This window comes from Salvelinus alpinus, chromosome 27 (assembly GCF_045679555.1).
Source record: "Salvelinus alpinus chromosome 27, SLU_Salpinus.1, whole genome shotgun sequence".
NCBI classification, from domain to species: Eukaryota; Metazoa; Chordata; class Actinopteri; order Salmoniformes; family Salmonidae; genus Salvelinus; species Salvelinus alpinus.
In genome coordinates, this window is record NC_092112.1 from 33,207,606 (window position 1) to 33,221,368 (window position 13,763).

The 13,763-nt window shown below is 43.0% G+C and overlaps 2 protein-coding genes across 3 annotated transcripts; both read right to left on the reverse strand.

Annotated features, from left to right (window-relative positions):
* Nucleotides 1-285: 285 nt before the first annotated feature.
* LOC139556430 (E3 ubiquitin-protein ligase rnf146-like) lies at nt 286-4,036 on the reverse strand. Of its 2 annotated transcripts, none has more exons than XM_071370371.1 (3): nt 3,618-4,036; nt 3,002-3,064; nt 286-2,715 (listed from the first exon to the last, which is right to left on the reverse strand). In XM_071370371.1, exon 3 carries the CDS (start codon nt 2,712-2,714, stop codon nt 1,578-1,580), a length of 1,137 nt encoding a protein of 378 aa, XP_071226472.1. In that variant the 5' UTR covers nt 2,715; nt 3,002-3,064; nt 3,618-4,036; the 3' UTR covers nt 286-1,577. The 2 variants fall into 2 exon arrangements, with proteins under 2 accessions (XP_071226472.1, XP_071226473.1); XM_071370372.1 differs by lacking the exon at nt 3,618-4,036 and adding an exon at nt 3,448-3,588.
* Nucleotides 4,037-11,591: 7,555 nt separating this feature from the next.
* On the reverse strand, nt 11,592-13,493 carry cenpw (centromere protein W). Its single transcript, XM_071370374.1, has 3 exons — nt 13,236-13,493; nt 12,912-13,025; nt 11,592-11,865 (listed from the first exon to the last, which is right to left on the reverse strand). Exons 1-3 carry the CDS (start codon nt 13,320-13,322, stop codon nt 11,839-11,841), a joined length of 228 nt encoding a protein of 75 aa, XP_071226475.1. The 5' UTR covers nt 13,323-13,493; the 3' UTR covers nt 11,592-11,838.
* Nucleotides 13,494-13,763: the final 270 nt, after the last annotated feature.

The following is a 13,763-nucleotide window of genomic DNA, read 5'->3' on the forward strand; positions in this document are numbered from 1 at the left end:
CTTTTAGTTTTTAATCCCCACCCCCTGGCCCACAGGAGGCCTTTTGCCTCATGCCAGGTCGTCATTGTAAATAAGAATTTGTTGTTTAATTGACCTGCCTGGTCAAATAAAGGTACACAAGACCTTGTGGGTCTAGTCACGATGCTGAGTCACAATGCTGATCCACGATGCAAATTGAACATACAGTATCACCTAAAGCCATAATGCATAAGTACTAGCTATCCCTTTCAAATAAATTGTCATATTACGGTTAAGTTACCCACAACATCGAACTCATGACTTCAATTAAGGTCAAATAATAGACAAACACTTTATTGTTTTGATAAAACATCACAGTTAAACAAGAAAGACCACACACGGAAGTTAAATCGTATTAATTAAAAGTCAAAAATACTTTTTAAAACATGGCAATAATCAATTGACAGAAGAGTATCAAAATAATAGGTTCAACGTTCAGACAACTCAAACACTCATGATCAGGTGTGTGTACAATGCATCTTCCATCCAATTTTCATAGTATCTTCAGCATATTTTCTCAACATCTTCGTTTGTTTCATCTTTCATGAGGAAGTCCTTCGTAAAAAATCTCCAATCACTTCTTCCTACTTCTACCTGTCTTTGTAGGTCACCTTTTCTACTTAGGAATGTGTGACATGCATCACGTTTGAATTGAGTGTGCACACAGCTACTGACAGATTAAAGAGCTTAAATTCGCAATCTCTGCTTGCTCATTTCCATGCTCCACCACTGATGTATAGAACCTGTGTGCATATTTGTGATCTTGTTGTAATTTAAAATACCTTCCATTCAGTAGTTACAAGTGTTCTCACTTGTTTTGCACTTGAAATTTGTTTCCATGGCTGCAAACAGGCAAGAACGACACAGTATGTCTTCCTATTGGTGGCTTGGCGAGTTCTGTGTCAAGATGGGGATCTATGGGGTGGGTTTGCAGAACTGTTGTGGCCAAGCTTACAGCGACCTCTTGTGGGTCCTAATAAAATATCAAACAAAAAGGTGCTATTTAAGGTACTTAATTGTTACCCAGAAATAATTTGATATCGAGGTAAAAACAGCTGCATTGGACATTTAAGAAACATATTTTTATATTCGTCTGGAATATGACTTCAGTACACACACTGACTCATGCACGCTCAATGGAGATGTTAGAACAATCATTACAGTAAACAGCCATTACACAAAACAAGATTTTTGCCTCCTGTTAGAGATGGGATGCTACATTTAAAAGGTTAAGTCATCTCCAAACATCAAACCTTTATCATTTCACAATTTCTCTGTAGATAGCCTATTAAGGCTGACCATGCCTTTTGGTACTAACACAGGCTCAAATGGTTAGTGGCAGAGAGTGGAACAGTATGGGCTATTTTATTATGTGTGCTATTTTGCATAATCTTACTGGCTGACGTATTATAAATTATGGATTAGCCTATGTTGCTGTATATGTAATGCAAGTGGCTGATCTGGTGTCTTCCACTGGGTTATTCAATACCACCATGGGCATGGAGTGAATATGTTTTTTGCTGAGCCGGTTGAGTGCAGAGACAGTGGTCCAGTTGTGGTCACACCTCAGTGACAGTGCATTGACCGTCAGGGCTGCGTGAGCGCACACTGAGGCCTCCGCTGGAGGACCCACCACCAGGTGGCAGTCTGTCAGGCTGGACCTCCCTGAGCCGGCGCTGTAGGAGTCTATGTCTGGGCCTCCGTCGAGACCCAACTTCTCGTCCCCCCCTTTCCCTATCCCACCCCCGCCCTACTTCATCACCAGCACCATCCTCATCCTCACTGCTACCAGATGCTGACTCGTACACCTGGCTTATTCTTGAAGCTACCTCTTCATTCTCCTCTTCCTCCCCCTCTGGTTGGCTGATGAGGAGCTGGGACAGAGAGTCTTCAAGGGAGATGGAGGCTGCGGTGGCAGGGTGGGCCCCCAGGACTGTGGGGGGTCTGACTGGAGGAGCCGGGATGACAACCCCTAAGCCACCCGCCTGGGACCGTCCAGTCACATCCTCCCCATCAGCAGAGCTTGGCCGTTCCACTGTTGCCGCTGTGACCGGAACAGCTGCCACGGCAACAACTGGGGGGGTGGGGTCAGGGTCCAGTCTGAGTCCGGCCACGCCCTTTTTGGGAATGTCTACCACATCACGCTTCATGCGTCGGCGGCGACCGTGCTCGTTGCGGCGGTACTGCACCATGTTCTCCAGGTCAGCCACGTACAGGAAGCCAGCAATCAGCATCTCGGCGCTCTTCCTGCCCTTGGCGAAAGCGTCCTCCAGCTCACGGCTGGTCCTCTCGTCATACTGCCACCAGCCGTTCCTCCCCTCGTAGTACCATGCATGGTCTCCCCCAGCGCTCCCCGGCCCGGTTCCTCCTCGCCCTCCTGCGGCTGCTGCCTTCAGCTCCTCTGGGGACAGAAGAGTGGGATGCTCCAGGAAGTCCTCAGGTACTTCCTGTCGGCAAAGAGCGCAGCGCTTGCTGTGCCAGGAGGCTCCTTTGACGCACAGGAAACAGAAAACGTGGCGGCAGGGCAGGCGAACCGGGTGGACACAGGTCTGGAGGCAGATGGCACACTCCGGCACGGGGTTGGCCGAGGGGGTAGGTGAGCTGGGGGAGTCACCAGTGAAGGCGTCCCCTCCGTCTTCCACCTTTGAGGAGGACACCGAGTCCACTGAGTGGTCCACCTCACCACAGCTCGCCATGCTGAGGGGAGACACAGCAAGTTAGGCAAATGCTGAGACAGACAAACAAACCTGCAGCCTAATTTTACTCTATTATCAAAATCTGGATATTCAAGATTGAAGCTTCATAGGATTAGCAATAATCTTGTCACCCTGGAGAATCAAATCGCAAAGCTGTCATGAGATATTAAATTAGCAATAGGCCTAAATATCTCAATTTGAGCTTCAGACGATTTAGCTGGCTAGAACCTTTAAATCACAATCTTATTTCTAAAAGTACTATGATGGAAAATAAATTATCTCCTTACTGTTTCAAGTGCAGTTACTGGGATGTCATCAGGATGAATTCTGTATTCTCTCAAAGTTCCTCTCTATGGAAAAAGATTGTTGAAAAGATGATATTGTCTCTGCACTCTTTCCCAGAGAGATTGTAACACTGGTAACTCGCTTCTCACTGTTTGTTTTGCGCAACAAAAACAAAGCCTGCCAAAGTTAGCTAGCCAGCTAGCTAAAAAGACTAACTATACAGTATTTCGCTATAACGTTATTAGCCATCTTGCTAATCTAAAGAGAACATATGTGCATTATAGAATTAATAGGAAAACTGTCCATACAAAATATATGTAGTTAACGTTACTAAACAGACACATCGATAGTATGATATTGTCGTCTATTTCGCTATAACGTTATTAGGCATCTTGCTAATCTAGAGAACATACGTGCATTAGATAATGCATAAGAAAACTGTCCATACAAAATATATGTAGTTACTAAACCGACACATCGATGGTATGATTTTGTCGTCATGAAACTAGCTAGCTATTTCTTGTAACGTTAGCTTGCTAGCTTCGGAGGCCCAGTTGTCAAAATTGAGACACACCCCTTGACTGTTTTCTCACTTGGGTGAATTTCATCCATACTCACCTGTCAAAAATACTGTTTGCACTTCGCTCAGTGACGTAGCTATTTAGACAGTTCGCAAAATAGATGCTACCAAAACAAAGCAAAATAGTGTCGTTCCTCCTCTTTCAGAGAGGAAAAGGCGAAGCGAGAGGTTTTACTCTAAACAAAATCTGTCAAGAAAATAAGCCCACGAAGTGAGACATTTTTGTGTAGACGCCAATGAGAGGGTGTCGAATTTGGTCAACAAAAATGTAATTGTTAATTTGCTTCGTGAGGCTTATTTGATTGAATATAAGTTTCGTAATGGTTATGTTGTTACGAAAGCACTGATATAAGTGGACGCATGTGACATTTTGCCAACTTAAAAAAACACGACTTTATATCCGAGTTCTGCCTATTGCCAGAGATGGATAGAGGACATGGACATAACCCGTTTTAGCATGGACATTGCGATTGCGGGCTTCCACCATTTTAAAGTAGTCAACTGGGTGGGGATTCTTATGAGTTGGGAGCAAGCAGCCAATGAAGAGGACAATTGACATCTTTAAAATGGGCATGGCTTCACTGCCCATGCTGTCACAGACGCGAAGGTACAGATACAAAAATGAGTCCTGTATATATCTCTATGGCCTGTTGTTCACACTCATTGGCTAGAATGGTCCCACCTGATGTAACCTCCCGCCTGTCTTCCATCTTTGAGGACATGTATTTCCATTGTTAGAGCGGTCACTCGAATATCTTGTCAATATAATAGACAATATTTGCCCATAGCTACTATATACAGCATAGAGCTCGCCAGTTTGTCAGTTTGTAATGCTAAAACCGGAAATGAGTTACCTCTAGTTCGTTCAAAATGGGGAAAGAATAGGGTTTTGGGATAAACGCCGAATATAAGGTCTGAGAGAATAGAAATCAGTTAACATTACCTTTATGAATTATGAAGACTTTGTGTTTTTTTAATTACATAAATACTTCAAAATTCACAAAAAGTTACGTTATCTGATGAAGATTATCTAATAGAACAACATTTATAAAATCTCCTGTATACCACAGACCTTATTTTTGGTCTTTATCCACAATCCCTACAAAAACACCAATAATTTCTGCATAGACTTTGTCCAATGAACCATGATGGAGTTAGTGCCTACAAAAATACGCCATTACTATTTATCGCTACTGGCGAAGGGAGATCATATCCATTTTTGAAAATGTTTATAAGCTATAGAAATCTTTGGAAAACGCTTGCCACCTAAAAACAAAGTTCGTTGGTTCATTTTTTAATTCAGCCATTTGTGAAAACAATATAATTGACATAAACATCTCCTACACAAAGAAACCAATGTGGGACCATACCAAATATTTTAATCATAAAACGGCATCATTAGGTTAAATTTGACTTGATATATAGAGAAATGCTACACTTGTAGAACAAGTAGGCTAGCCACTGTCATGATGATGATAGAAACAAAAAAATAATCTGAAAAGACAGTTTGCTTTCTGAACACTGCTTACTTCAGTCCATAACAATTTAGTGACTGTTTCCTGGAATGGATTGTTGAGGTAACATGTTGTAATAAATCCACAATGTTGGATGCCCATTATTATACAGCAAATGATAGAGGAATAAACTGCTGCACACCGTCTTGACTACAGGCAAGACAGAGTTTGAGTTCTGGCCCCATCATTAGGGTCTCTCTCTCAACCCAGTCAATCCAGTCCTCCATCTGTCCATCCAAATGCTATATCGATCCAACCATCCATTAGGCCCACAGTCAGTGTTCCAATTAATCCCAAAGTTGATCAATGGGGTTGAGGTCAGGGCTCTATGCAGGCCAGTCAAGTTCTTCCACAACAATCTTGAAAAAACATTTATGTATGGCCCTCGCTTAGTGCACAGGGGCATTGTCACACTGAAACAGGAAATGGCCTTCCCCATATTGTTGCCACAAATTTGGATGCACAGAATCATCTAGAATGTCATTGTATGCTGTAGAGTTAAGATTTCCCTTCACTGGAACTAAGGTTCCTAGCCCGAACCATAAAACAGCCCCAGACCATTATTCATAATCCACCAAACTTTACAGTTGGCACTATGCATTGGGGTTCTTCTGGCCAAACCCTGATTATTCCGTCGGACTGCCAGATGATGAAGCATGATTCATCACTCCAGAGAACGCGTTTCCACTGCTCCAGAGCCCAATGGCGGCAAGCTTTACACCACTCCAGCCGACGCTTGGCATTGTGGTGATCTTAGGTTTGTGTGTGGCTGCTCGGCCATGGAAACCAATTTCATGAATTTTAGTGAACCAATTTTAGTGAGTGTTGCAACCGAGGACAGATTATTTTTATGCGTTACATCACTCGTCGATCCCGTTCTGTGAGCTTGTGTGGCCTACCACTTTGCGGCTGAGCCGTTGTTCCTCCTACGTTTCCACTTCACAATAACAGCAGTTACAGTTGACCAGGGCAGCTCTAGCAGGGCAGAAATATGACGAACTGACTTGTTGGAAAGATGGCATCCTATGACGGTGCCACATTGAAAGTCATTGAGCTCTTCAATAAAGTAATTCTACTGCCAATGTTTAGCTATGGAGATTGCATGGTTGTGTGCTCCATTTTATACACCTTTCAGCAACAGGTTTAGCTGAAACAGCTGAATCCACTAATTTGGGGTGTCCACATACTGTTTTACATACTGTTGTCCTTCTGAAAGGTTCTCCACAAAGGAACTCTGGAGATCTGTCAGAGTGACCATCGGGTTATTGGTGGTTCCAAACTTCTTCCATTTAAGAATGATGGAGGCCACTGTGTTCTTGGGGACCTTCAATGCTGCAGACATTTTTTGGTACCCTACCCCAGATCTGTGCCTCGACACAGTCCTGTCTCGGAGCTCTATGGACAATCCTTTTGAACTCATGGCTTGGTTTTTGCTCTGACATGCACTGTCAACTGTGGAACCTCATATAGACAGGTGTGTGCCTTTCCAAATAATGTTCAATCAATTGAATTTACCACAGGTGGACTCCAATCAAGTTTTAGAAAAAGCTCAAGGATGATCAATGAAAACAGGATGCACCTGAGCTCAATTTCGAGTCTCATAGCAAAGGGTCTGAATACTTAAGTAAATAAGTATTTCTGTTTTTTATTTTTAATACATTTGCAAACATTTCTATAAACCTGTTTTCACTTTGTCATTATGGGGTATTGTGTGTGGATTGCTGAGGGAAAAAAGTAATTTAATCAATTTTAGAATAAGGCTGTAACGTAACAAAATGTGCAAAAAGTCAAGGGGTCTGAATACTTTCCGATGGCACTGTAAATATGTCCTGTATATCGGTCTACTTCCACAATGTGTGATCTTCAAGATGGGTCACTCAACCGAGACTTCTCTTCTCTGTGTCACGGAGGCTCTCCGCACTGCCAAAGCTGGCTGACTCTCAACTGTTCTCATTCTCCTAGATCTATCCTCTGCCTTCGACACCGTGAACCATCAGATCCTCCTCTCCACCCTCTCAGGCTCTGTACACTCTTAGATTGCATCCTACCTGTGTCTGCACCACATACTATCCCTACTGGTGTCACCCAGGGCTTGGGTCTAAGCCCTCTCCTCTTCTCTCCATACACCAAGTCAGTCAGCTTCGTCGTATCCTCACATAGTCTCTCCTATCATTGCTATGCGGACGATACTCACCTACTTTTCTTCTTCCCCCCTTCTAACACCCAGGCAGCCTGGCAGATATCTCAGCTTGGATGTCAGCTCACCACCTCAAGATCAACCTCGACACGACAGAGCTGCTCTTCCTCCAGGGGAAGGCCTGCCCGCTCAAAGAACTCTCCATCACGGTTGACAACTCCACAGTGTCGCCATCCCAGAGTGCAAAGAACCTTGGTGTGACCCTGGACAACACCTGGTCGTTCTCTACTAACATCAATGCAGTGACTCGCTCCTGCAGGTTCATGCTCTACAACATCTGTATAGTACAAGCCTACCTCACACAAGAAGTAGTGCAGGTCCTAATCCAGGCACATCTGATCTCCTGTCTGGACTACTGCAACTCGATGTTGGCTGAGCTCGCCGCTGGTGCCATCTAACCCCTGTAACTTATTCAGTATGCTGCAGGCCGCCTGGTTCTCAACCTTCCCAAGTTCTGCCATGTCACCTAGCTCCTCTGCACACTCCAATGGCTTCCAGTCAAAGCTCGCATCCACTACAAGACTTACAAAATTGACAAATTAAGCACTGGTTTTGGGTCAGGCCCTCGGGGCAGCTGTCCTCACACTTCCCCCTGTACAGGTAGTGGCCTGGTTGGCAGCGAGTGCGGAAGTTCCTGTTGAAGCAGGAAACACAGTCTTCCCTGCACTCCGAGACACAAACAGGGACCATGGTTCAAGTGGACGTGTCGGTTGACTATTTACAGTTGAAGTCGGAAGTTTACATACACCTTAGCCAAATACATTAAACTCAGTTGTTCACAATTCCTGACATTAGTAAAAATTCCCTGTCTTAGGTCAGTTAGGATCACCACTTTATTTTAAGAATGTGAAATGTCAGAATAATAGTAGAGAGAATTATTTATTTCAGCTTTTAATTCTTTCATCACATTCCCAGTGGGTCAGAAGTTAACATACACTCAATGAGTATTTGGTAGCATTGCCTTTAAATTGTTTAACTTGGGACAATTGTTTCAGGTAGCCTTCCACAAGCTTCCCACAATAAGTTGGGTGAATTTTGGCCCATTCCTCCTGACAGAGGTGGTGTAACTGAGTCAGGTTTGTAGGCCTTCTTGCTCGCACAAGCTTTTTCAGTTCTGCCCACAAATGTTCTATAGGATTGAGGTCAGGGCTTTGTGATGGCCACTCCAATACCTTGACTTTGTTGTCCTTAAGCCATTTTGCCACAACTTTGGAAGTATGCTTGGGGTCATTGTCCATTTGGAAGACCCATTTGCGAACAAGCTTTAACTTCCTGACTGATGTCTTGAGATGTTGCTTCAATATATCCACATAATTTTCCTACCTCATGATACCATCTATTTTGTGAAGTGCACCAGGCCCTCCTGCAGCAGAGCACCCCCACAACATGATGCTGCCACCCCCATGCTTCACGGTTGAGATGGTGTTCTTCGGCTTGCAAGCATCCCCCTTTTTCCTCCTAACATAACGATGGTCCTTATGGCCAAACAGTTCTATTTTTGTTTCATCAGACCAGCGAACATTTCTCCAAAAAAGTACAATCTTTGTCCCCATGTGCCGTTGCAAACCGTAGTCTGGCTTTTTTATGGCGGTTTTGGAGCAGTGGCTACTTCCTTGCTGAGCGGCCTATCAGGTTATGTCGATATAGGACTCGTTTTACTGTGGATATATACTTTTGTGCCTGTTTCCTTCAGCATCTTCACAAGGTCCTTTGCTGTTGTTCTGGGATTGATTTGCACTTTTCGCACCAAAGTACGTTCATCTCTAGGAGACAGAACGCGTCTCCTTCCTAAGCGGTATGACGGCTGCGTGATCCCATGGTATTTATACTTGCGTACTATTGTTTGTACAGATGAACGTGGTACCTTCAGGCATTTGGAAATTGCTCCCAAGGATGAACCAAACTTGTGGAGGTCTACAATTGTTTTTCTGAGGTCTTGGCTGATTTCTTTTGATTTTCCCATGTCAAGCAAAGAGGCACTGAGTTTGAAGGTAGGCCTTGAAATACATCCACAGGTACACCTCCAATTCACTCAAATGATGTCAATTAGCCTATCAGAAGCTTCTAAAGCCATGACATAATTTTCTGGAATTTTCCAAGCTGTTTAAAGCCAGTCAACTTAGTGTATGTAAACTTCTGACCCACTGGAATTGTGATACAGTGAATTATAAGTGAAATAATCTGTCTGTAAACAATTGTTGGGAAAATTACTTGTGTCATGCATGCACAAAGTAGATGTACTAACTGACTTTCCAAAACTATCGTTTGTTAACAAGAAATTTGTGGACTGGTTGAAAAATTAGTTTCAATGACTCCAACCTAAGTGTATGTAAACTTCCGACATCAACTGTACAGTATGTCTGTGTCTGTGTCGTGGATGTCTTGAGTAATACTGTTTATAAATAAGATCCATGAAGTGCAGAATCCAAATCAGAAATGATATCTGAATTAGCATTTTACCCTCTTTGGAATTAAGGTTATATTAAAGTTGGTAGCTAGATGGACACCACAGTGGGGTCAGCCACACTCAAATGCATGTGCTTTTCAGCAGGGGAGGGGGAGAAGAATAACATATATTCTACAGTCCCTACTTCTGGTTTCTGGAAATTGTCAAAAACAGTGTCAGCAGCTTTCAGAGGGTTGACGTTGGAGTGGATTTATTTGTTAGAGACGATACCCAAAGACGCTGGCAGACAGGGGAGCTGGACGAGTCTAAGACCAAATTGAGTAGGTGCTCCCATACACTTTCTCACAATCCTACATATTTCTACATTACAGAAGAGAGTAGTATTTTTCCCCCAGTGAAATTACAAAAATGTTAGCATGTTGTTCCCTGTTCCCTCAAGAAAAATATAACATTGATATTTAGATAATATAACACTCTTCTAGCTGTACAAGTAAGCTTTCTTGCAGTGTAGGAAAAACATAGTTTTTGCCTTTCCAGTTCCCACTGAACATCATGTTTTGTTGGTTTTGCCCTACATCTGCACCGGGATCCTGAACAGAGTGACAGCTGCTCTGAGCTGCTCTCCTATAACTGTCTGTCTGGAGCAGTGTGTGGGGGGGGGGGGGGGGGGCTGTCAGAGGCAGACACTGGGACTGGTAGAGGGTCAAAGGTCCGACGGGTGGGGTTACACACCCAGAAACCCCATGCTAACTGTGAATAGAAACAAGGAGAGGCTAAGCTCGCTGGAACACCAAATCAAATTCACCAAATCTGGAAACAACCCAGCTGGAGGTGGGGGAAAGCAAGAGGATAAGGAGGGAGACAATGGGGGATGAGAGAGAGAGGTGGAGAGATAGACACTGGTTCAAATTGTTGATTTTCATGCCAAGCCACCAAAATATGATTGAGCATGAGGCTAAGGCATACAGTAAAAAATATACTATGCATCAGTCCATTAGTAGAATTGCAGTACATTGTGTCTTGTGTGAATGTTCTTCTCATCATAATAAACCTGATTATCACAATGAAGAAAGAACTTAAGATCCCTACAGCAGACCTCCTACAGGGCTCTATAAGAAAAAAAACATTGATTGGAGTGCTAAGAACGCACTCACGTGAAAACAAATGCCACACAAGTCAAGTGCCATGGCTTCAGAAACCCCTCTGTAGTAAAAGATGAGTGGGATAACATCTTGACATGCGGATCATGTATGTAGGGTGAATAGGCAAGGGATTTGGGAGGAGTTTGGGGGCAGGCCAATGCCTGGTCTTTGAAGCTTTCATCCTGCAGCTCTGACCACCGTGACCAACTGTTGATGACAGAGAATATAGGCCTGAGGATGAGGCTCTAGGCTTTCATAAATGCTAGCTGGCTATTGCCTTCGTGACAAGGAAACCGATAGAAGGCACTGTGTGCCGAAACGTTGGTTTAACCATTCAATTGTTGGGAGCATACTGTACATAGTGTGCAACTTTCTTCTTTTACATTTTTTTTTTAACAAAGGAAAACGTTATTGGCATCGAACACCAACTGTACTGGCCAGAGTACTAAAGAGCATCTTACACCGATTATACCAAACATTAGGAACACCTTCCTAATATTCGGTGGCACGTACTATATGAAGGTGTCGAAAGCATTTCACAGGGATGTTGGCCCATGTTGACCCCAATGCTTCCGACAGTTGTGTCAAGTTAGCTGGATGATGGTAGCCTTGGCGCCAGCGTCTGTATTTTGTGTCACTCCTCTCAAAATAAGTACATTTCTCTGACAGGGAACTAGGCTAGTATAACAGGAAAAAAACATTCTAGTCAGCTTGATGGAACATGGCAGGGACAACAAGGCCTACACCAGAGATAGATCTACAGAACACAACATTTAATTGGACAGCATATAAAAGCGTTCTAAAAATCTCTGTGCATTGTGGAAATACAACATGACAGACAAAATAGATAAAATGCATAGAGACAAAAACTAGAGACCAAAGAAAAGATTAAAACTGAACATAAAACCAAAAATATAGGTTCAATATATAATTCAGGCCAATCTCACAATTAATAAAATCAGTTGTTGAATCATGTTCTTTTAGAAAGGTCTCTCCTCTTCACCCTCGGGCTTGTTTAAGCAGTTTCTAAGGAAAGACAAGAAATCCTCATTGACATTTGGAAAGTAGCATGATAAAGTCAGGAAACATAAGACAATCCTCTGACAAATGAACTAAAGGAATAGGACATCTCAATGTAGGATATTCATTAATCCACATGACTCGACTATAGCTGTATAACATTTAGCCACCTTGCGAGATATTTGCCGACGTGTACCTGTCCGGCGACACTTTTCCCACGTCGGAGAGCATATCCTTGGATTGTTCTGAGGAAATCGTTATTTGCGTCGCCAAGCACTACCCAGAAAATAATTGCATTCCATTGTTAGACGCTACCCCCCCCCGCCCCCGCCCAAATCAAAACCAAACGTTTATTCCATGTTGTGTCTTGCTTAGCTTGCCCACGTGTGTCTTGCGCATACATAAAATGTATGCATGCTTGACTACATCACTTCTGCTAAATGGCATATTATTATGATTATATTTTTAGCACGCACACCTGTCTGTTTCACACCTGTTTGTCTAACTAATAAGCCTCGCAATTGGGCAGCAGGTTTGATTTGGAGGAGGAGGAGGAGGAGGAGGAGGGAGGGGGGTGGTAGCATCTAACAATTGGATTCTGTCCTTGGTACTGCTTGGCGATGCATACAACAATTTCCTATAAGAACCATCCACAGATATTTGTATTTGTCCACGTTGCTAAACAGGCACAGGTAGGCAAATATCTCACACGCCACTTCAAAGGTATGCCCTAAGGCAGAATATTACAGTTTAAATAACTGTATATGACGAAGGGCCTGTAGGGCTAACTCACTACCATAAAATCTATGATGTCTATACAGCAACCACAGACATTTGCCCCTCTGTCTATAAAGGACTTTTTTTAAAGGTAACAATTCAATAGCCTCATCTACATTGTTATGTACTGATCTGAAAACCCATCACATTAGCGGGAACTTGCTTTCACCTGTCCAGGCTATTTCAGATCAGTGCTGATGAAGGAGAGAAAGACCCTTTAGCCCATTGATATGCACCCTGTGTTCTGCCCCCAATGTTGCTGGGAATCCCCATACCTTGGATACTGCTTTGACGTGGTGTGCTTTGATAGTAGCCGATTTCTCCTCAAAAGCTTTCGTCCTCGCCTCTTCTGCGATGCTATGCAGAAATAGCAGCAGGTTCAGCTCAACCTAAAATGGACATTCAAATTCAGGCACTGAAACACATGAAAATTAGAGAACTATCCTACTAGCTAGGCTAGGTTACACAGCTACTATAACGCTAGCTGTATTGCATGTTTACCTGTGCTTGAAAGCTGTTCGTTTTAAAACAAACAGTGCTGTAACGTTTAGCCTAGCTAGCATGTTAGCTAGCTACGAGAGCATTTTCAACAAACATACCATTGCATCTGCGGCTGTGCCTATACGAATGTTGGCTTTCATCTTCATTAGAGACTTTAATGTAGCCTTGGGCACCCTTTTCAACATATTGCCAAACTTGTAGTTAGCAACATTAGCTAGTTATCCTCAACACGGTGTTTATTTACGTTTTTCAATCTCCCGCGTTACTCACTACCGGCGCATAATGTGACGTCAGGATTTTAAATAATGTTTTATGTTTTGCTTTATAATAACACATATTCATATTGGTTCTCTCAATTGAAAATAAAAAAATTATATTTATTTAGTTGAGGTGATGGCCATCTAATGCTGCATTCATAGCCAAGTGAGAAGGTGGTAATTACCAGTTATGAAGTCATAAATACCAGTTGGATGCATTCAAGTGCTTTGAACTAGCTTAGAAACGCCGATTCGATAATGGCCAACAAGCTGGGTCAACCATAAACTAAAAGTGCATCTATCGTGCTTGTAAAAAATTATAATGTTCAAAAAACATATTAATAGAGTGCTTTTTATAAATAATGTTTT